At 36.0% G+C, this 22201-nt stretch overlaps 1 protein-coding gene and 1 non-coding gene across 9 annotated transcripts in view; one reads left to right on the top strand and one right to left on the bottom strand.

The window, feature by feature from the left end:
• ECT2 (epithelial cell transforming 2) overlaps positions 1-22201 on the top strand; it is a 71250-nt gene that overhangs the window by 30009 nt on the left and 19040 nt on the right. For all 8 annotated transcript variants that reach the window (XM_066347515.1, XM_066347512.1, XM_066347517.1 and 5 more), the window contains 6 exons: positions 975-1043; positions 3852-3962; positions 4848-4944; positions 6445-6526; positions 19713-19791; positions 19951-20070. In XM_066347515.1, the coding sequence (XP_066203612.1) occupies positions 975-1043; positions 3852-3962; positions 4848-4944; positions 6445-6526; positions 19713-19791; positions 19951-20070 (558 nt within the window). The remainder of the gene's footprint in view (positions 1-974; positions 1044-3851; positions 3963-4847; positions 4945-6444; positions 6527-19712; positions 19792-19950; positions 20071-22201) is intronic.
• LOC136380251 (small nucleolar RNA SNORA52) lies at positions 18746-18880 on the bottom strand. Its single transcript, XR_010746923.1, has one exon. It is a non-coding gene; the product is annotated as a small nucleolar RNA SNORA52 (small nucleolar RNA).

The following is a 22201-nucleotide window of genomic DNA, read 5'->3' as shown; positions in this document are numbered from 1 at the left end:
CTGCTCCTGCTCTAAGAGGGTGGAGTTCAGTGTTGTGACAGAATCATACGGCCTCAAACCTTAAATATTCACCCGCTAGCCCTTTATGTCAGGTTGGTTTGACCCTATAATAGATCCGTTTCTAATGGCTGGTGTTAAATAAGATGCTTAACAACTGTGCTGAAAGTAGATTCTATACTGAATAATGCCAATCAGCTTTATATAGTTAATAAGAAAGTATATTGAACTGTCATAATGAAAAATTAGGCTTAGTTTTATTGACTTGATCTTTATATTATTAATGATTTTTCAAAGGATGTTTTTCTCAAGTTAAAAAAGTTATTCTTTATTAAGAATGTGTTACTAATTGTTTTTTTTAAAAAATATGTTTTATTTATTGATTTTAGAGGAAAGGAGAGAGAGAGAGAGGAACATTGATCTGTTCCTGTACATGACCTGACGGGGGATCAAACGGGCAACCTCTGCACTTTGGGTTGATGCTCTAACCCAGAGATAGTCAGTCTTTTTATACCTACCACCCAGTTCTGTATCTCTGTTAGTAGTAAAATTTTTTAACCACCCACTGGTTCCACAGTAATGGTGATTTATAAAGTAGGGAGGTAACTTTATAAAATTTATAAAGCAGAGTTACAGCAAATTAAAGCATATAATAATAATTACTTACCAAGTACTTTATGTCAGATTTTTGCTAAATTTGGCAGAATAAATCTTTATAAAACAACTTACTATAGTTAAATTTATCTTTTTATTTATACTTGGGTTGCTCTGCTACCGCCCACCGTGAAAGCTGGAACGCCCACTAGTGGACGCTAGGGACCAGGTTGACCAGCACTGCTCTAACCAATGGAGCTGTCTGTTTTACACATTAAATTAAAACACTTTGTAAAAGTACCTTAAAAATGAATATTTTGACAATGTTAAAAGATATTTAGGAATTGTCAAGTTTAATCTTAAATTTTAACCTGCTCTTTTAGGATGATCTTGAAGATCTTATTGTTAATTGGGATGAGAGCAAAAGCATTGGTGACATCTTTCTTAAATATGTAAGTATTTTAAGTTTTCAGAAAAGTATTCTATCAAAAAGGACTGGCAGGAAATGAAAGTTACTTGTTTAAATGTGAGAGCTTTTTAAAATTTTTACATCATTGTATTTGTAAAATATAAAATTGAACACTTCTGATAGCTCCAGGCCATCGTTAGGAACACTAATTGTTCTGTGCCATCATCGTTTTACTATATGTGAAGTTATTTGTCTTTCACAAATGGCTATAGGTTAATTTTTTAAAAATTTTCTATAGTTTTTAAAGAATTTTTTTTTTAGTTGAGGTTACTTTTTACTGTTATTGTTTCTACTCTGCATAAAAACTTCTAATGATTTGCTTCTCTTTAGGATAAGAACAGCATAGCTTAAGTTTCTCAAATAAAGAAAATTCATTTTGAACGGGGTGCTGTGAATAGGATTCAAAAATTTCTTTGTTTTTTTTTTTTAATATGATTTATACCTTTCGGTGCCTTGGGTTGTGGCTAACTTGTTTTCTGAGGCCTTCTAACTTCCATCTTTACCACATACCTAGTCTCTTAGATATTTTTTTGTTGGTTGAGAATTGCAACTATGCAAATTATTCTCACATAATCTTTTTGATACCTGTTAGTCTCCTAAATTAGCCAAGATGTTTTTCATTTTCTTGTTTGCATTTTTGGGTAGTATAATTAATCTTTCAGTGGTGGTTTAGACTCTTCAATAAATAACAGCATATTCTTAGATTCTACATAGATTAGTTCTAAATCAGTTCTAAATATTATATTATGAATTTATGGACTTTTTAAAATTATGTTTCAGGTGTATAGCATTATAATTCAGCATCTGTATACTTTTACAAAGTGATGACCAAAAGTCTAGTTATTATCCATTACCTTGCAATTGACCCCTCCCCCTCTTTCACTCACCCTTCCAACTCCCTTCCATCTTGATAACTGCTGATTTGTTCTCTGTATCTATGATTTTGTTGTTTTTTTATATTTTTTTTAAAGATTCTACATGTGAGTGAAATCATACGGTATTTTCTGACTTATTTCACTTAACATTATATCCTTAAGTTTCATCCATGTTGTTACAAATGGTAATGTTTAATTTTTTATGGCTGAGTAATAGTCCATTGTGTGTGTGTGTGTGTGTGTGTGTGTGTGTGTGTGTGTGTGTGTGTATTATATTATATTATATAACCACATCTTTATCCATTCATCCAATGATGGACACTTAGGATGTTTCTGTATCTTAACTATTGTAAATAAAACTGCAGTGAACATAGGGGTGCACATATCCTTTAGAATTCATATTTTGTCTAAGTGCCCAGAAGTAGAATTGCTGGATCATATGGTAGTTCTAATCTTAATTTTTTGAGGCATCTCAGTATTGTTTTCTGTAGTAGTTATATCACTTAATCTCACCAGGAGTGTACAGGTTCCCCTTTACCCCGCTTGTCTCGAACATCTGTTATTTCTTGCTATTTTGGTAGTAGTTATTCTAACAGGGTGAGGTATTACCTTATTGTGGCTTTGGTTTGCATTTTCTTAATATTTAGTGATGTTAGCATCTTTTCATGTGCCTATTGGCCATCTGTATGTCTTCTTTGGGAAAATGTGTATTCAAATCCTCCTGCCCTTTTTTAATCAGGTTGTTTTTCTGTTATTGGGTTATATAATTTCTTCATATATTTTGTATATTAACCTCTTATCAGATGTGTGATTGGCAAATATATTTTTTCATTCAGTAGTTGCCTTTTCATTTTGATGATAGTTTTCTTCACGGCAGAAGGTTTTTTTTGTTGTTGTTTGTTTGTTTTGGGGTTTTTTTTGCATTTTTCTGAAGCTGGAAACGGGGAGAGACAGTCAGACAGACTCCCGCATGCGCCCGACCAGGATCCACCCGGCACGCCTACCAGGGGCGAGCTCTGCCCACCAGGGGGCGATGCTCTGCCCCTCCGGGGCGTCGCTCTGTCACGACCAGAGCCACTCTAGCGCCTGGGGCAGAGGCCAAGGAGCCATCCCCAGCGCCCAGGCCATCCTTGCTCCAATGGAGCCTCGTTGCGGGAATGGAAGAGAGAGACAGAGAGGAAGGAGAGGGGGAGGGGTAGAGAAGCAGATGGGCGCTTCTCCTGTGTGCCCTGGCTGGGAATCGAACCTGGGACCCCTGAACGCCTGAGCCACTGAGCCAACCGGCCAGGGTCACGGCAGAAGGTTTTTAGTTTGGGATAGTCCCATTTGTTTATATTTGCTTTTGTTTACCTTGCTTTTGGAATTAGATCCTTAAAAACATCACTAAGACCCATGTCAAGGAGCTCGACCTCCTGTGTTTTCTTCTAGGAATTCTATAGTTGTAGGTCTTTCATTCAAGTCTTTAATCCATTTTGAGTTAATTTTGGTGTATTGTGTAAAATAGTGCTCTGGTTTCATTCTTTTGCATGTGGCTGTCAAATTTTTTCCAACACCATTTATTGTAGAGACTTCTTTCTTCATTGTATGTTCTTGGTTTCTTTATTGTAAATTAAATTTATAGAAGTTTTTTAAACTTGTAATGTTTATATCAGTACAATAAACTTTAATACACTTTTTTTCTTTCTAGTCTTTATTTAAATTTCAGGTTCTAGGCTGTGTGTGCTAATTGATGAATATTGTTTAGCAGTTTAGTCACTCATTAGTGAGAAGTTTATAAAATAAAATTTTGTATTTAACATGTAAAGAAACAAACTTTTGCATTCAATGTGTCAGATTGTGACTATTGATTTTTCAACTATAATTTTCATTGTCTAAGGGTGAAATGCATTACAGATTGTTTTTTTTCTTCTTTTTAGTCAAAAGATTTGTTGAAAACCTACCCTCCCTTTGTAAACTTTTTTGAAATGAGCAAGGAAACAATTATTAAGTGTGAAAAACAGAAACCAAGATTTCATGCTTTTCTGAAGGTAATATACATTCTTTCAAATGAAAGTCAGAGAATAGCCCTGCCTGGATAGCTTAGCGGATCAAGTGTGGGCCTGGCGTACCAGAGTCACGGGGTTGATCTTCAGTCAGGGCATGTATGAGAGGCAATCAAGGAGTGCACAACTAAGTGACCAACTAAAGGAACAACTAAGTGAAACGAATTGATGCTTCTTCCCTCCCTTTCTCTCTCTCTCTCGTTCTTCCTCTCTCTTTTTCTCTCTCAAATCGATGGAAAAAGTATTTTTAAATCTGAGATTAATTTCTAAAAGAATTCATTAAAATAATGCTTTTAGTAAGACATGTATTCATGTACGACCACCTTAATGTTACCTGGTAACTTGAGCTGTGCTTGAGAGTGGCAGTGATATATAGCTTCTGAAAATTTGACATAACAGAGTCCAAGAGGCAGCTAAATGAAAGAAAATGCTGTATATGGTTATTCTTATATTTTTCTTTTTTTTTTTCAGTCATGCATGTTTTAGTTCTTAAATACCTTAGAAATTTCCAGGGTGATTTTGTTTGCCTTTAATTATTTTTTTTCCCCTTTCCAGTGGTATCATTATACTATTTTAAAAGTTTTTTTCTTGTGAATGATGTAGATTTAAGAGCAGCTTAAGATGTAATATACAGTAGTGTGGAGAGGAACTTCTGTCTGGTTAGGATATTAACCCTTAGCTGGCCAGGAGGGTATTCCAGGCCTTGGACTGTTCGACCCCAGCAGTCTGCTGCAGAACAACTGCCACTTCTCGCCTGTCAGTCGTCAGGACACTAATCATCAGCTGGAATCTGATCAATGTTGGGTGTCTGATGTTTGCAGAAAACCTTTTTTTCTTCTTCAAATTGTTGAATAAATTAATTTCTTTCAGATAAACCAAGCTAAACCAGAATGTGGACGGCAAAGCCTTGTTGAACTTCTCATCCGACCAGTACAGAGGTTACCCAGTGTTGCATTACTTTTGAATGGTACTTGTCTGATCCTCTTTCAGACCACTTTTGGATACTTTTATGGAATTGTTCTCTTTAAGCTTATCTAATGTACTTTAGAATTACTAGCTTTAAAATGATTTCCTAGTCATTGAAAGCCATCGTATTTTACAGATAATAAAGAGAACATGAGTAAGCAAACTTTTAACTTTACAACAGTGTATTTAATTTTCTTTCTTACGTATGTTCATTATGTTTCATTAAGTACTTGTAGAAATCCATCTGAAATCAGCCTGACCAGGCATGGTGCAGTGGATAGAGTGTCAGCCTGGGACGTAGAGGCTGACACTCTATCCACTGCACCATGGTTCAAAACCCTGAGGTTGCTGGCTTGAGCAAGGGCTCATCTGGCTTGAACATGGGCTCAACAGCTTGAGTGCAGAGGTTACTGATTTGAGCGTGGGATCACAGACGTGACCCATGGTCGCTGGCTTGAAGCCCAAGGTCATTACTTGAGCAAGGGGTTACTCGCTCTGCTGTAGCCACCGCCTGCCTCCCAGCAAGGCACATATGAGAAAGCAATCAATGAATACTTAAGATGCTACAACAAAGAATTGATGCTTCTCATCTCTTTCCCTTCCTGCCTTTCTGTTCCTGTCTGTCCCTCTCTCCGTCTCTCTCACTTAAAAAAAAAAAATCAAGTGTAAGCATCCCATGAACCCATAAACTAAAACAAAACCTGCTTTCAGTGATGGAGTCTTTAGACTCCTATATAAAAAATAACATATACAGGGGTGGGCAAAAGTAGGGTTACAGTTGTAATGCAATAAATAATATGATAGTTAATAAACAATAATGCAAGAATAAGCTGTGTTTCATATACTCACAGTTGTAAAGCTACTTTTGCCCACTCGTGTGTAATGATTGCTTAGCTAATTGAAGACCATGTGTTTTCATTCATAGAGAGTTTAAGGAACGCAGAAGTCCCCAAGCTTTACTAGAAAGAAATTGAAATGGTAATGAAATATGTGTTACATTATTCTGCAAGTTTAGTCAATAAAAATTGTGGGAAACACCTCACCAGTCAGTGGTACAGTGGATAGAGCATCAGCCTGGGATGCAGAGGGCCCAGGTTCAAAACCATGAGGTCGCCGGCTTGAGCTTGGCTTACCAGCTTGAGCGTGGGGTCAGAGACATGGTCCTGACTCAGCTAGAACCCCCTGGTCAAGGCACAGATAAAAAAGCAATCAATGAACAACGAAGGTGCCGCAACGAAGATTTGATGCTTCTCATTTCTCTCTCTGTCTTTCACTGTCTCTGTCTCTCTGTTTCTCTCACAAAATAAATAAATAAGTAAATGGAAACATACAAATGTGTAGGAAGAGAGCTCTGAAGGGAACACTATGTAAAAACTTTTTTTTAAAGTAAAGGTTGGATACTGTCTGAAAATTTTCTATTAAGATGGATAGTATTTTTAAGTTTTAGATAAGAAAACCACTGAATTTTTGTTGATCGTGGAAAAATGTTTTGTCATTACAGATCTTAAGAAGCATACAGCTGAAGAAAATCCTGACAAAAGCACTCTAGAAAAAGCTATTGAATCACTAAAGGAAGTAATGACGTAAGTGCATTATTTAAATTTTCTTTAAAAAAATTAAAAAACTTTTTTCCATTGATTTGAGAGAGAGGGTGGCAGAGAGGGGAAGGTAGAGAGAGAGGCGTCAACTTGTCCTTCCACTTTGTTCTTCCATTTATTTGTGTACTCACTGCTTGCTTCTCATACATGCCCTGATCAGGGATCAAACCTGTGACCTTGGCATGCAGGATGATGCTTTTAATCACTGAGCCACCTGGACAGGGCACATTATTTCGATATTTTGTTGTCCTTTGGAGTTAGAATGGAATTGATAGAACAATTAGAATCATAAATGGAGAGAAAATTATCAAAAATATTTACAAAATATTTATTATTTTTCTAATAGTGTAGTTACACATCAAAATAAAGAGTTTTGTAAGTATACATTGATCACTCAAAAGCATTTATTTCTTAAGGTGTTAAACTATTAATGGTTTACAATTTTGAAAATGTTAGACTTCACTTATTGATAGCTTGTTTTTGCCTTCATATTTATATAAACTGCCCAAATGTAACTTGGGAATGTCACCATGGTGAAATAAAGATAATAGGTTTATAATACTTTTTTCAGTTTACTTTTGGCTTTTTGTTTCTTACCTTGAATTTTAAGGAATTAAACTGTTGGAGTTGGTTGGAGATGTATGAAAAGCATAAACTCAATGACATTGACTTAGGGCCTTGATTATTGAGATTGTAGACATAGTTTTGGTCAGTAATAATTTTTTTCTGACTATTATGAGCAGAATTGAAAACTATGTTGGTAATGAATCTCATGGAAGGAGAGGGCACTTCAGCTCTGGATTTTACCTATCAACTTATTTAATAGATTAATTAAATATTGAGTTCTGAGATTCCATGAAGTGCTTTAATATGGAAGAGTTTTTTGAAATACTTGCAAAGGAGCTTTTAGCCAGGAACTTTACCACTTTAAGACTGAGGGTCTGGCAGTAAAACAATGCTCGTTAGTGAATACCAGTTTCTGTTGCTACTGACAGTTATATGCATGTTTTGTTTTTTGCCTACATTTACATTTTATATGTTCATCAGCCAGCCTTCTTGCTTTTGATTAATTTTGAGGCCAAGATAGTAGTTTTTTCAACACTTCATGGTTTAACAAACTCAGACACTATCTTAACTCTTTCAACAAACTCTTTAAAGTAGGTGGTAGTGTTAATTTTACAGAGCAAAGCTGAGAGGGTGTTACTTGCCCAGTGTACCTGTTCAGTGTGTAGCATATTCTACCACTATTTTTTTGATGATAGCGTATGCTGCTTGTTAATTATATGTAATGTATTTTGATAAAGATTATAAGGTACCCTAATTTAGGGAATAAGCTAGTCATTTAACGTGTTGCCTCCTTTAGAGTAGTGTTGCTCTAGGAATAATGAGCCCAATTGATAAGATTGGTGATTAAAGATTTCTTTCCTTTTCAAAATTATTTAAGCTTCCTGGAACTTACAAATCTTTTTAATATATTCCTACCCTAAATTTCTTGCTCATACTAGATCTTCAATAGATGTTTAGTTATAGAAGTTGCTATTTTAATGTTGAATTGTGATACTGATTTATGTATAAACCTTACAGAATTTGACCACATCTGAATTCTTGAGATTCTTGAACATTTAGCATAGGGATTAACAGTCCTTGCCATTTAAGCAGAACAAAAACCTAAAAATGGATTCTAACATCATTAATTACATATACTTAATTGATAAACATTAATTTGTTACAGATCTGTTTTAGTAGTTTCAATATTATTTTTTTAACAAAATATACATGTTTAAAATAGTTTGATTAATTTTGGCATACATATGCTCCCACAGAACCATCACCACTATCAAGATAAGGAACATTTTCGTCATCTCCAGAAGTTTGTTTTGTTTTGTTTTGTTTTTTTTAGCGAGAAAGATAGACAGAAAGTGAGAGAGATGGGAAACATCAAAAGTTGGAATTTTAAAAACTTATATGATCTAGCCATTCCTACTCCTACATGTGTATCCAGGAGAAATGAAAGTATAAGTTCATACAAAGTCTTATTCACAAATGTTCATAGCAGCTTTATTTGTAAAAGCCAAATACTAAAAACCATCAACATGTTCACCAACAGATGAATGATAAAATGGTATATTAAATACATTGGAAAACAATAAAAGGTAATGAACAATTGATATAAGCAACAATAAGGACTAATCTCGAAATAATTATGCTGAGTAAAACAAGCCTGACAAAAGATAATTACTGCTTAAATCTATATAGATAAAATCCCAGAAAATGCAAATTACATCGATAAAAGGAAGTGCAGTTGTTGCCTTGGGATGGGGTGGAGAGGAAGAGGCAGGAAAAAGGATTACCAAAGTCTATGAATAAACATTGGAGGTGCTGAGTCTGACCAGATGATGGTGGCACAGTAGATAGAGCATCACCCTGGGATACTGAAGACCCAGGTTTGAAATCAGGTCACAGGCTTGAGCACAGGCTCACCAGCTAAAACGCAGGGTTGCTGACTTGAGCGTAGTATCACAGACATGACCCCATAGTTGCTGGCTTGAAGCCCAAGGTCGCTGGCTTAGAAAGGGGTCACTAGCTTGGCTCAAGCTTCCCATCCCTGCCTTGTCAAAGCATGTATGAGAAGCAAGCAATGAACAACTACAAGTGTTGCAATTTATTGTGTTTACATCAATTCAAGTGTCCCACTGAATATATCTCCCCCACTCCCGTGTTCCCCTCGGCCCCCCACTTTACCTCCTCCTCCCAATGCCTTCCCCCTTCCCTCCAGGATTTGCTGTCCTATTCTCTATAATGCTGTGTTATGTATATATAATTTCATTAATCTCTTTCCCTTCTCTGATCCCATCTTCTCGTCCAGTTTCCCTCTGACTGCTTTCTTTCTGGTCTCTTTGATTCCTCCTCTGCCTGTGATCCTTTGCTCAGTTCACATTGTTCATTGGATTCCTCAAATGAGTAAGGTCATATGGTATTTTTCTTTCTCTGCCTGGCTTATTTCACTTAGCATAATAGTTTCCATGTCCATCCATGTTGTCACAAAGAGTAAGATTTCCTTCTTCCTCATGGCTGCATAGTACTCCATTGTGTATATACATCACTGCTTTCTAATCCACTCGTCCACTGACAGACACTTGGGCTGTTTACAGATCTTGGCTATTGTAAACAGTGCTGCAATAAACATAGGGGTGCACTTCTTTTGAATCAGTGATTTGGTACTCTTTTTTTTTTTTCTGTATTTCTCTGAAGCCGGAAACGGGGAGAGACAGTCAGACAGACTCCTGCATGCGCCCGACCGGGATCCACCCGGCACGCCCACCAGGGGCGAGCTCTGCCCACCAGGGGGCGATGCTCTGCCCCTCCGGGGCGTCGCTCCGCTGTGACCAGAGCCACTCCAGCGCCTGGGGCAGAGGCCGAGGAGCCATCCCCAGCGCCCGGGCCATCTTTGCTCCTGTGGAACCTCGGCTGCGGGAGGGGAAGAGAGAGACAGAGAGGAAGGAGAGGGGGAGGGGTGGAGAAGCAGATGGGCGCTTCTCCTGTGTGTCCTGGCAGGGAATCGAATCCGGGACCTCTGAACACCAGGCTGACCCTCTACCACTGAGCCAACCGGCCAGGGCTGTGATTTGGTACTCTTACGATATATTCCTAAAAGTGGGATATCTGGGTCAAAAAGTTCCGTTTTTAATTTTTTCTTTTTTTTCTTTTTTTTTACAGAGTCAGAGAGAGGGATAGATAGGGACATACAGGAATGGAGAGAGATGAGAAGCATCAATCATTAGTTTTTTGTTGCGACACCTTAGTTGTTCATTGATTGCTTTCTCATATGTGCCTTGACCATGGGCCTTCAGCAGACCGAGTAACACCTTGCTCAAGCCAGCAACCCTGGATACTGGTGAGCTTTTGCTTAAACCAGATGAGCCCGCGCTCAAGCTGGCGACCGTGGGGTTTCGAACCTGGGTCCTCCGCATCCCAGTTCGACGCTCTATCCACTGTGCCACCGCCTGGTCAGGTCTATTTTTAATTTTTTGAGGAATCTCCATACAGTTCTCCACAGCGGCTGCACCAGTCTGCATTCCCACCAGCAGTGCAGGAGGGTTCTCCTTTCTCCACATCCTCACCAACACTTACTGTGTGTTGTTTTGTTAATGAGCGACATTCTGACAGGTGTGAGGTGGTATCTCATTGTGGTTTTAATTTACATTTCTCTAATGATTAGTGATGTTGAGCATTTTTTCATATGCCTATTGGCCATCTGTGTGTCCTCTTTGGAGAAGTGTCTATTCATTTCTTTTGCCCATTTTTTGATTGGGTTGTTTACCTTCCTGGTGTTGAGGTTTACAGATTCTTTATAAATTTTGGTTATTAACACCTTATCAGATGTATTGGTGAATATACTCTCCCATTTTGTGGGTTGTCTTTTTATTTTGTTAAAGGTGTCTTTTTTTTTTTTTCTTTTTACAGAGACAGAGTCAGAGAGAAGGATAGATAGGGAGAGACAGGAACGGAGAGAGATGAGAAGCATCAGTCATCAGTTTTTCATTTAGGACTTCAGTTGTTCATTGATTGCTTTCTCATATGTGCCTTGACCGTGGGGCTACAGCAGACCGAGTAACCCCTTGCTCAAGCCAGAGACCTTGGGTCCAAGCTGTTGAGCTTTGCTCAAACCAGATGAACTCGCGCTCAAGTTGGTGACCTCGGGATCTCGAACCTGGGTCCTCCACGTTCCAGTCCGATGCTCTATCCACTGCACCACCTCCTGGTCAGGCGTTAATGGTATCTTTTGCTGTGCAAAAGCTTTTTAGTTTCATATATTTCCATTTGTTCATCCTGCCCTTTATTTCACTTGCTGCTAGAGATAAATCAGCAAAAATATTGCTATGAGAGATATCGGAGAGTTTACTGCCTATGTTTTCTTCCAAGATATTTATGGTTTCACGACTTACATTTAATTCTCTTATCCATTTTGAGTTTATTTTTGTGAATGGTGTAAGTTGGTGTTCAGTTTCATGTTTTTGCAAGTACCTGTCCAATTTTCCCAAAACCATTTGTTAAAGAGACTGTCTTTACTCCATTGTATGCCCTTACCTCCTTTGTCAAATATCAATTGACCATAAAGGTGTGGGTTTATTTCTGGGTTCTCTGTTCTGTTCCATTGATCTGTATGCCTGTTCTTATGCCAGTACCAGGCTGATTTGAGTATGATGGCCTTGTAGGATAACTTGATATCAGGAAGTGTGATACCCCCCCACTTTATTCTTTTTCAGGATTGTTTAGGCTATTCGTGTTCTTTTTTGGTTCCATATTAATTTTTGGAATATTTGTCCTATATCTTTTAAGTATGTCATAGGTATTTTAATAGGTATTGCATTAAATTCATAGATTGCTTTGGGTAATATAGACATTTTAATGAGGTTTATTCTTCCTATCCATGAACACAGTATATGCTTCCACTTGTTTATTTCATCCTTGATTTATCAATGTTTTATAATTTTCCAAGTGCAAGTCTTTAACCTCTTTGGTTAAATTTACTCCTAGGTAATTTTTTTTTTTTTTTTTACGCAATAGTGAAGGGGATTGTGTTCTTAATTTCTATTTCTTACAGTTTACTGTTGGTGTATAAAAATGCCACTGATTTCTGAATATTGATTTTATATCCTGCCACCTTGCTTAATTCATTTTATCAGGTCCAGTAGTTTTTTGACTGAGACTTTAGGGTTTTCTATGGTACAGTATCATATCATCAGCAAATAATGATAGTTTTACTTCTTTTTTTCCAATTTGGGTATCTTTTATCTCTTCTTGTCTGATTGCTCTGGCTATGACTTCTAGAACTATGTTGAGTAAGAGTGGTGAAAGGGGGCACCCTTGTCTTGTTCTTGATCTTAAGGGGATTTCTTTTCATTTTTGCCCATTGATTATGATGTTGGCTTTCGGTTTGTCATAGATGGCTTTTATCATGTTGAGGTATGATCCCTGTATCCCCACTTTGCTGAGAGTTTTGATCACAAATGGGTACCGGATTTTATCAAATGCTTTTTCTGCATCTATTAATATATATTATCATGTGATTTTTATCCTTTCTTTTGTTTGTGTGTTGAATCACATTGATTGATTTGCAAATATTATACCAGCCTTGTCTCCCCAGAATTAATCCCATCTGATCACGATGTATGATTTTTTTAATGTATTGTTGGATCTGGTTTGCTAATATTTTGTTGAGAATTTTAGCATCTATCAATACATTCATCAGTTATATTGATCTATAGTTTTCTTTCTTTGTAGTGTCTTTACCTGGTTTTGGAACAGTATTATGCTTGCCTCATAAAAGGAGTTTGGAAGTCTTCCCTTCTCTTGAATTTTTTGAAATAGTTGTTCTTTGAACATTTGGTAAAATTCACCTTTGAAGCCATCTGGCCCAGGCCTTTTGTTTGTTGGGAGTTTTTTGATAACTGTTTCAATCTAATTTGATGAAATCGGTCAGTTTATGTTTTCTGATTCTTCCAGATTGATTTTTGAAAGGATATATATTATATATATGTTTTGAAGATTTTGTTCATTTCTCCTAGGTTGTTTAATTTTATGACATACAGTTCTTCATAGCATTTTCATACAATCCTTTGTATTTCTGCTGCGTCAGTTGTTACTTCCCTCTCATTTCTAATTTTATTTATTTGAGTCCCCTCTTTTTTTCTTGGTGAGTTTGGTTAAAGGTTTATCTATCTTGTTTACCTTTTCAAAGAACCAGCTCTTGGTTTCATTGATCCTCTGTATTGTTTTTTTAGCCTCTGTCATTTATTTCTGTTCTGATCTTTATTATTTTCTTCCTTCTACTTCCTCTGGGTTTTACTTGCTGTTCTTTTTCTAGTTCTTTTAGATACATGGTTAAATAGTTTATTTGAGCTTTTTCTAGCTTCTTAAGATATGCCTGTAGTGCTATGAACTTCCCACTCAGGTCTGCTTTTGCTGTGTCCCATAAATTATGAGTTGTATGCTCATTTTCTTTTGTTTCAAGGAAATTTTTGATTTCTTCCTTGATCTCATTGTTAACCTAGTTGTTATTTAATAACATGCTATTTAGTTTCCAAGTATTTGAGTGTTTTTCAGTTTTTCTATTGTAGTTGATTTCTAGTTTTATGCCTTTGTGATCCTAGAAGATGCTTGATATGATTTCAGTTTTCTTAAATTTATTGAGACTCGTTTTCTGTCCTAACATGTGGTCTTAAAGAATGTACTGGGAATACTTGAAAAGAATGTATATTCTGCTGCTTTAGGGTGAAAGGTTCTGAAGATATCTATAAAATCCAGTCAATCTAGCGTGTCCTTCAAGTCTGCCGTTTTGTTTTGTTTTTTAATTTTTTTTCCTTGAAGATCTATCCACTGATGTTAGTGGGATATTAAAATCTTCTATTATTATAGTATTGCTATTGATCTCGCCCTTTATGTCCACCAAAATCTGCTTTATATATTAGGTGCTCCTATATTAGGTGCATAGATATTTATAATGGTTATATCTTCCTGTTGGATTGTTCCCTTTATCATTACATGTTGACCTTTATCCCTTACTATATAGCCTTTGTTTTAAAGTCTATTTTTTCAGATATAAGTATTGCTATCCCAGCTTTTTTTTATTTCCATTTGCATGAAATATTTTTTTCCATCTCTTTGCTTTCAGTTTATGTGTATCTTTTGTTTTGAAGTGGGTCTCTTTTAGACAGCATATATACAGGTCCTGTTTTCTTATCCCTGCAACTACTGTATGTCTTTTGAATGGAGCATTTAATCTATTTACATTTAAGGTTATTATTGATATGTAGTTGTTTATTGCCATTTTATTCTTTTAATCTACATTCCTCTTTTACTAGATATTTTTCCCCTTTGCCTGTTTACAGCAGGCTCCTTAACATTTCTTGTAGCATTGGTTTGGTTGTAATGAATTCCTTGAGTTTTTTTGTCTGGGAAGCTTTTTATTTTTCCTTCAATTTTAAATGATAGCCTTGCTGGATAAAGAAGTCTTGGTTGTAGGCTCTTGTTTTGCATTACTTTGAATATTTCTTGCCATTTCCTTCTGGCCTCAAGTGTTTCTGTTGAGAAGTCAGATATCATCTTCATGGGAGCTCCTCTGTAGGTAATTGACTACTTTTCTCTTACAACTTTTAGTATTTTTTCTTTATCTCTTAATTTTTGTATTTTAATTATGATGTGTCTTGTTGTGGGCTTCTTTGGGTTTGGCCTTAATGGGACTCTCTGTGTTTCTTGAACTTGTGTGACTTTTTCCTTCATCAGTTTAGGGAAGTTTTCATCTATGATTTCTACCCAACCAGATTGTTTATTCCTTAATCTTTCTCTTCTCCTTTAGGAACCTCTATGATGCGGATGTTATTTCTGTTCATGTTGTCACAGAGCTCTCTTAGAGTTTCCTCAGACATTTTGAGTTTCTTTTCTTTGCTGCTCTGCTTCCGTGCTTATGTTTATCTTGTGCTCTAAATCACTGATTTGATACTTAGCTTCATCCAGCCTGCTTTTAATTCCTTCTAGTGTGGTCTGCATTTCTGATATTGTATTTGCCATTTCTGACTGGTTCTTTTTTATTATTTCAATGTCCTTTTTGATACTTGCTATCTTTTTATTTAGGTGCTTGTTATATCCATCCATTGTTGCTCTAAGATCTTTGAGCATCCTAACAATCATTATTTTAAACTCTGCTTTCGATAATTTGGTTATTTCCATCTCATTCAGATCTTTTTCTGGACATTTCTCTTGTTGATTTATTGGGTTGCATTTCTCTGCCTTCCCATTTTGTCTGTATATAAGAAGGGTGTGGCCACAGGAGACCAATGGGTTTGGCCTCTGTGTTCCCTAGGTGTGGTCTCTCTGCAGGCCAGTCACCCCCTCTGCCGCCTCTTTGGGCTTTCAGGCTCTGGTGTTACCAGCGCCAGCTCTCCACTGTGGTCGCTGCGGCTTTTGCCTCTCTTTTGCAGGCGGGACTGTGTTCGTGCATTTGGGCTGCAAGCCTTGGCCGGCTCCCGGCCTCTGCCCCACCCCAATGGACAGGACTGTGCTCAGTGCACCGGGCGGGGCTGTAAGCTTTGGCCCCATGGGCGGGGCTGTGCTGTCATGACCCTTTCACAGCCGGGGCCAGCCTCCAGCTTCTGCTCCCACAGGTGGAACTGCACTGGCACCTGGGCTGCAGCCATGGCTGGCCCCTAGCTTCTGCCCCACTGGGCGGGACTGTCCCTGTGCCCGGGCCCATGGCCAGCCTTTGGCTTTCGCCCCTGCCCTTGGGATTGCGCTCCCACATCCTGACGCTGCCTATTGTCTGGTGAGCACTCAGCAGTGTCGGGTGGCGATTTAGTTCAGACTTCAGCACTCACTACTGTATCCCTGATGGCTCCCTGCTTCTAAGCAATTCTTTGCTCTGACTGCAGCACAAGAGCTTTTGTTTGGCTGATGACTTGCTTCCCTTTGCTGGTATAGCTGGTTCCAGGAAAAATATTCACTTTAGATTTGGGGAGTGACTCAGCCCAGGGGTTTGGGTGGCTGTCTCTCAAAGCGTTTCTCCCTGTGTCTCCTAGAGGCACTCTACTCTTCCTGCTACTCCAGTCCTCTCTGCTCACCCTGTTACCTGGAGGCCCAGGTGAGTGGTTGTGAAAGAGGTTTTCTGCGTAGTCTGTTTAAGACGAATCCTGGGTCTGAGAAGTCTGTCTCTTTCTCGCAAACAGTATCCTGTCTTGTTTCGCAGCTAAATACTGTCCATATGCCTCTTCTAGGCTCTGGGGCTGCAGGCTGGGGCTTTTGCCCTAGAGCCCTCTCCTCTCTGGGAAACTCCCCTCCCGTCACGCAAGTCCTTCTGGGCTGCTTCTTGCTCCTGGGAGCTGGACAGCCCTCTCTGCGTTTCCGCTTTTCCTACCAGTCTCAGTGTGGCTTCTTTGGTGATCTTTGGTTATAGATTCCTCTTGGTTTAGCCTGAAGTGGTTTTTCCAGATGATTGTTTTTAAAATTAAGTTGTAATCCACTTTGGTTCTGGGAGTTGGAAATTGTAACGTCCGCCTACTCCATCACCATCTTGCCGCCCCTCCAATTTTAGGGTTTTTTTAAAAAAGATTTTATGTATTGATTTTATTGATTTTAGAGAGTGGAGGGAAAAAGGTGGGAGGTGGGGGAGGAAGAGAAGGAAGCACAACTTGTGGTGGCTTCTTGCATGTACTCTGACCACAGAAGCCCAGGGTTTTAAACTAATGACCTCAGCACTCCAGGTGGATACTTTATCTACTGCGCCACCACAGATCAGGCTGTTTTGCTTTTTGATATAAGGCTAAGGCCTAGATCATTATTTATTTTTTTAATGGAAATCTTTTTTATCACTGTTTGTCGAAGAGACCAACTTTCCTCAATTGAATTACTTTTAACACCTTTATTGAAAATCAGCTAACCATAAATATGAGGGTTTATTTCTAGACTCTTAATTCTAGTTCATGTTTTTATTTGTCTGTGATTCTGCTAGTACTACACAGTTTTTATTACTGTACTTTTTAAATTGTTTTAAAATTTAGAACTGTGAATCCTCCAAATTTGTTCCTCTTTCGAGATTGTTTTGACTATTCTGGATTCCCTGAGTTTGCATGTTGCTTTTAGAATCAGCCTGTCAGTTTCTGGGGCTGGGAAGAAGAGTGGGGAATTTGATAAGGATTTTTGTTAAATTTGTATTTCAATTTGAGGAGTATTATCATCGATAGTAAATTTTCTGATCTATGAACATTTATTTTTCTATGTTTAGTTCTTCATTTTTTTAACTATGTTTTACAGTTTTCAGAGTATAAGTTTTTGTACTTCTTTTGTTAAACTTATTCATAGTAGTTTATTCTTTTTGATACTATAGTAAGTGGAAGTATTTTCTTAATTTCATTTTTTGTAGTACTTATTGCTATTGTATAGAAAGACAATAGAATTTTATATATTGTTCTTGTACTCTGTAACCTCACTGAACTTGTTTTAGTTTCTATTTTTTTTTGGGGGGGAGTACTTAGGAATTTGTGTAAACATGATTATGTCATGTGCAAATAGAGATAGTTTTACTTCTTTCTTTCCAATCTGAATGTTTTTTTAATTTCATTTTCTTGCCTAATTCTCCTGGCTTAAGGGTCCAGTATAATGTTAAACAGAAGTTGTGAGAGAAACCACCAACAATTACTGGTTTTGGGGTGGGAGGGGTAGCATTCAGTCTTTCACTACTAAGTATGATACTAGCTCAGATTTTTGTAGATTCCCTTTGTTAGGTTAAGGAAAGTTGTCATTTCTAGTTTATTAATTTTTTATTTATTTTTTTTTACAATGAAAGGGCGTTGTATTTTGTCAAATGCTTTTTCTGCATGAATTGAAATGGTCATGTGGATTTTGTCTTATATTTTATTGGTATGGCATATTATAATAATTTTTTGATTTTTGATTGATAAGCAAGTATTTCTGTGACAAAATCTCACTTAATCATGGTATTTAATCATTTTTATATGTTGCTAGATTTGGTTTGCTAGTATTCTGTTGAGAATTTTGGTGTCTATATTTATAAAGGATATTGGTATATAGTTTTCTTGTAATGTTTTTGTCTGGCTTTGGTATCAGGCTAATTCTTTTTATAAAAGAACTTGGCATTTCTTCTAATTTTTGGAGGAATTAGTATAAATTCTTTAGGTCTTTGGTAGAATTTATAAATGAAGTCATCTGGATGTAGACATTTTATTGTAAGAACTTTTAAAATTACTTATTGAGTTTATTTTTATAGGTCTATTGAGAGTTTCTGTTTCTTCTTGAGTCAGTTTCTATAGTTTCTATCTTTCTAGAAATTTGTTCGTTATATTTTAACTATCTAATTTGTTGATATACCATTAGTTGTTTCTAGTATTTTCTTATAATCCTTTTAATTGGTATAAAGTTGGTAGTGATGCCCAGCATTTTATCTCTGGTTTTATTAATTTGAGTTGTCTTTACTTTTTTCTTGGTAAAATTAGCTAAAGATTTGTCAATTTTGTTGATCTTTTCAAAGACCAATTTGCAGTTTTCTTAATTTTTCTCTATTATTATTGTAGTCTCTGTTTGATTACTTTTCACTCTAATTTTTATGGTTTCCTTTTTTCCGCTTGCTTTAGATTTAGTTTGTTCTTTTTCCCCCTTAGTTTCTCCCCCCCCCCCCCCCATGCCCATCCTTCAGAGTGTCTAGAAGTGCCCATGGCATGAGCCCACTGAAGCTGTGCTCACTCCTCCGGGTGAATCTTCTAAGGTGCTCTGGTCCACAAGCGAAATCTTGCAGGCCACAGGCTGACCAGTAGGGATTAGGATGGACCACCCCCTTAGTTTCTTAAAGTAAAAGGTTAGGTTATTGATTTGAGATTTGACACATCGATTATTTAGGAATCTGTTGTTTACTTTCCACATATTTGTGAATTTCCAAAGTGTCCTTTTGTTATTAATCTTTAATTTCATTCCATTTTTGTCAGAGAACACAGTTTGTTTTATTTCAGTTCTTTCAAATTTTTTGAGGCTTATTTTATGACCTAACCTGGAGATTGTGCCATGCATACTTGAGAAGAAAGTATATTTGCTATTGTTGGGTATTGTATAGCCATCATTTTATTTGTCTTTTAATTTAAATGTGTCTCTTTTAGACAATATGTAGTTGGGTGGCTTGCCATGTTTGTTTCCTTGTGTCATAGGAATTGACTTCCAGTGTCTAAGAGAACCTTTATTTATTTATTTATTTTTTTGTTGTTTCAGGCAGTTTCTATCCTTATTTCATTTGGAAGCTATAGTCTTAGTTTTTGTTTCAATGAAATGATTAACATATAGCTTGGGAATGATTTTAATAAAACCTTTACTGAACTGTTGATCTGAAGATTACACAGATTTAATGTATTTTAGAAAGTGTATACTGTGTGAAGTTAAAATTAAGAATATAGTAGGGAGTATAGTTAACCATACTTTTCTGAAAGATCTATGGAATTTTTTTTTAATTTAGTGGGATACTTTTAGGGAATATTTTTAACTAATTCAGTTATCAGAATTAAGATAAACTCACTAGAAAGACTTTTATTATGACATGAGATGTATTTGTATGCAGTCCTAATAATCTGTTGTTTTAGAAGTTAAAGTTTTACAAATAACCTTATTAATTTTTCAGGCATATTAATGAGGATAAGAGAAAAACCGAAGCTCAAAAGCAAATTTTTGATGTAGTTTATGAAGTAGATGGATGCCCAGTAAGTATTCATTTTTGATGATTTTCAGTTTATTTTCTTTCTTGTTATTTAGATTCTACAGTTTTAAAACAGAATCTTGGTACCAATTTCTTTGAAATTAAAACTTTAAAAAACATTCCTTGCTCCTACATGATCTATTAATATTTTCAATCTCTACAGGCTAATCTTTTATCTTCTCACCGAAGCTTAGTCCAACGAGTTGAAACAGTTTCTCTAGGTGAGCAACCCTGTGACAGAGGAGAACAAGTAACCCTCTTTCTCTTCAATGACTGCCTGGAGGTAAAGTCGTGCTTAATATAGTGTAACACTGCTGATTCGTGTGACTTCTGTGACCATTTAAAAGCAAGTTTTGATTAAGTATTGTACATAAGTTTAAAGTGAGTGAATTTAAAGTCACATTTGATTGATACCAATTGTTGATTAAATAGTATTTATTAATAAAATTCTTTTAAAAGAACACCTAATATTAAGAAGTATGATGAATTTTCATGACTTCAAATTTAAGTGAGAATGAAATTTTAATTTATTTTTAAGCAAATAAATGCTTAAGAAAAGAATATTAAGAATTTATTTCTGTGTATAAAAAAGTATTTATAAAAAAAATTTATAAAAAGTATTCATTAAAAAGTAAAAAATAATTATGAGTTCATTTTGAAATTTACATAGATTTTTTCAACAAAGAAGAAGTCAGCTTTTTTTTAAAAGATAGATAACTTGATTATTTAATATCATGAATTATGATTCCCTGATTCCTTAAGTCAGCAGGGTTTAGGGTAAGTGGTCCACATATCAGATGGCGTGCAATGTTTCTAATTCAAAAATTTTTATCTAAGTTAAATTTTCCCCCCATATTATTTTCACAGACAAACTGCATTTTTTGTGTGCTTTTTCAACTTTTTTCTTTCATTTTGTTAGTAGTGCATTTTAAACAGTTAAATTGCCTAATGGGGAATATAAAGGAGTATATTTTTCTTCATTTCAGAAGATCAAACTTTTCATTTTGATAAAACGGATATTAACCAGAAGACTAATTTGACTAATATCTGTTACTGGTAACTTTCTTTTGCTTTCACTAAAGTAATTTGATGGGTTTCCTTTTTTTTTTTTTTTTTTTTTTTTTTTAAAAAAAAGTCAATACCTGTTTTCTTTTTCTACTTATCTTCTAGTGTTGTGCTCTTTTATCATGTATATTATTATAAAACACAGGGGAATCTTCGTAAGTCATGCCCAGTTACCAGAAGTTCACTTGTGTCAAATGCATAGTTATGTTGTTTTGAGGTTAGTGAAAAATGATATTCCATTTGTTCAGGAACACAAAAGTAAAGACAGTAAAAATAGTGTACACGGATACTCAGAACTGAAAAAGTTTTAGTCAAGAGTCAGATACTTCGGAACTACGTACTTGTGTATCCCAAAATAAGAAATTTACGCTGACTTGCTTTTGAGATAGGAACTAGGTGGAGTCATGTATCAATCATATTTTACCTCAGTTTGCATTATCATGGAGTTTTATGCTCTGTCCATAGTTGCTCAGTATATCTGTTAGCTTCTATTAAAGCTTTTATAGTTTTTTTTTCCTGTTGAAGTCCCTAGGTCAACTGGCTCTATTTATCTAATCCAGTGGTAGTCAACCTAGTCCCTAGCGCCCACTAGTGGGCGTTCCAGCTTTCATGGTGGGCGGTAGTGGAGCAACCAAAGTATAAATAAAAAGATAGATTTAACTATAGTAAGTTTTTTTATAAAGATATATTCTGCCAAACTTAGCGAAAATCTAACATAAAGTACTTGGTAAGTAATTATTATTATATGCTTTAACTTGCTGTAGCTCTGCTTTATAAATTTTATAAAGTAAATTTACTTCCCTACTTTATAAATCACCATTACTGTTTATTGCTAACAGAGATACAAAAGTGGGCGGTAGGTATAAAAAGGTTGACTACCCCTGGTCTAATTGGTTAGGTTATCTGTACTTCCCTGCTAACCCATTCTGGTTTTTATCCTCTTAATCCTGAGACTGTTGTGACTAACTTTAAGTTTCTGATCTTACATCTCTTTCAAATTCAGTGAAGTATTCTATAATTGGCTCATTGACTTACCTTCCACTGTAACTCCTGCCATTTGTCATTCCCTGTAGCTTATAGTTGATAATGTGATACCCTGGCCTCTCATTTCATTTACCAGTAACTTTTTGTTCTAATCTCTTATCTTTTTTGTCTCAGAATCTTAATAACTGAAACAGCTCTATTTCTAACATTAAATTTGGACTTAAAATTTGCTTGTTTGTCTAAACAAACAAATCAAACATTTAAAATAGATAAAATATATATTGTTTTCTCTTAAATATGACAGGTGATATTTTACTGAAACTAAACTCATTTAGTATTTAAGAATATGTTTTTTATATTTTGTG

Source organism: Saccopteryx leptura, chromosome 8 (assembly GCF_036850995.1).
Source record: "Saccopteryx leptura isolate mSacLep1 chromosome 8, mSacLep1_pri_phased_curated, whole genome shotgun sequence".
NCBI lineage: Eukaryota > Metazoa > Chordata > Mammalia > Chiroptera > Emballonuridae > Saccopteryx > Saccopteryx leptura.
Note: the sequence above shows the minus strand (reverse complement) of the source record. Positions and strands in the feature narration are given on the sequence as shown.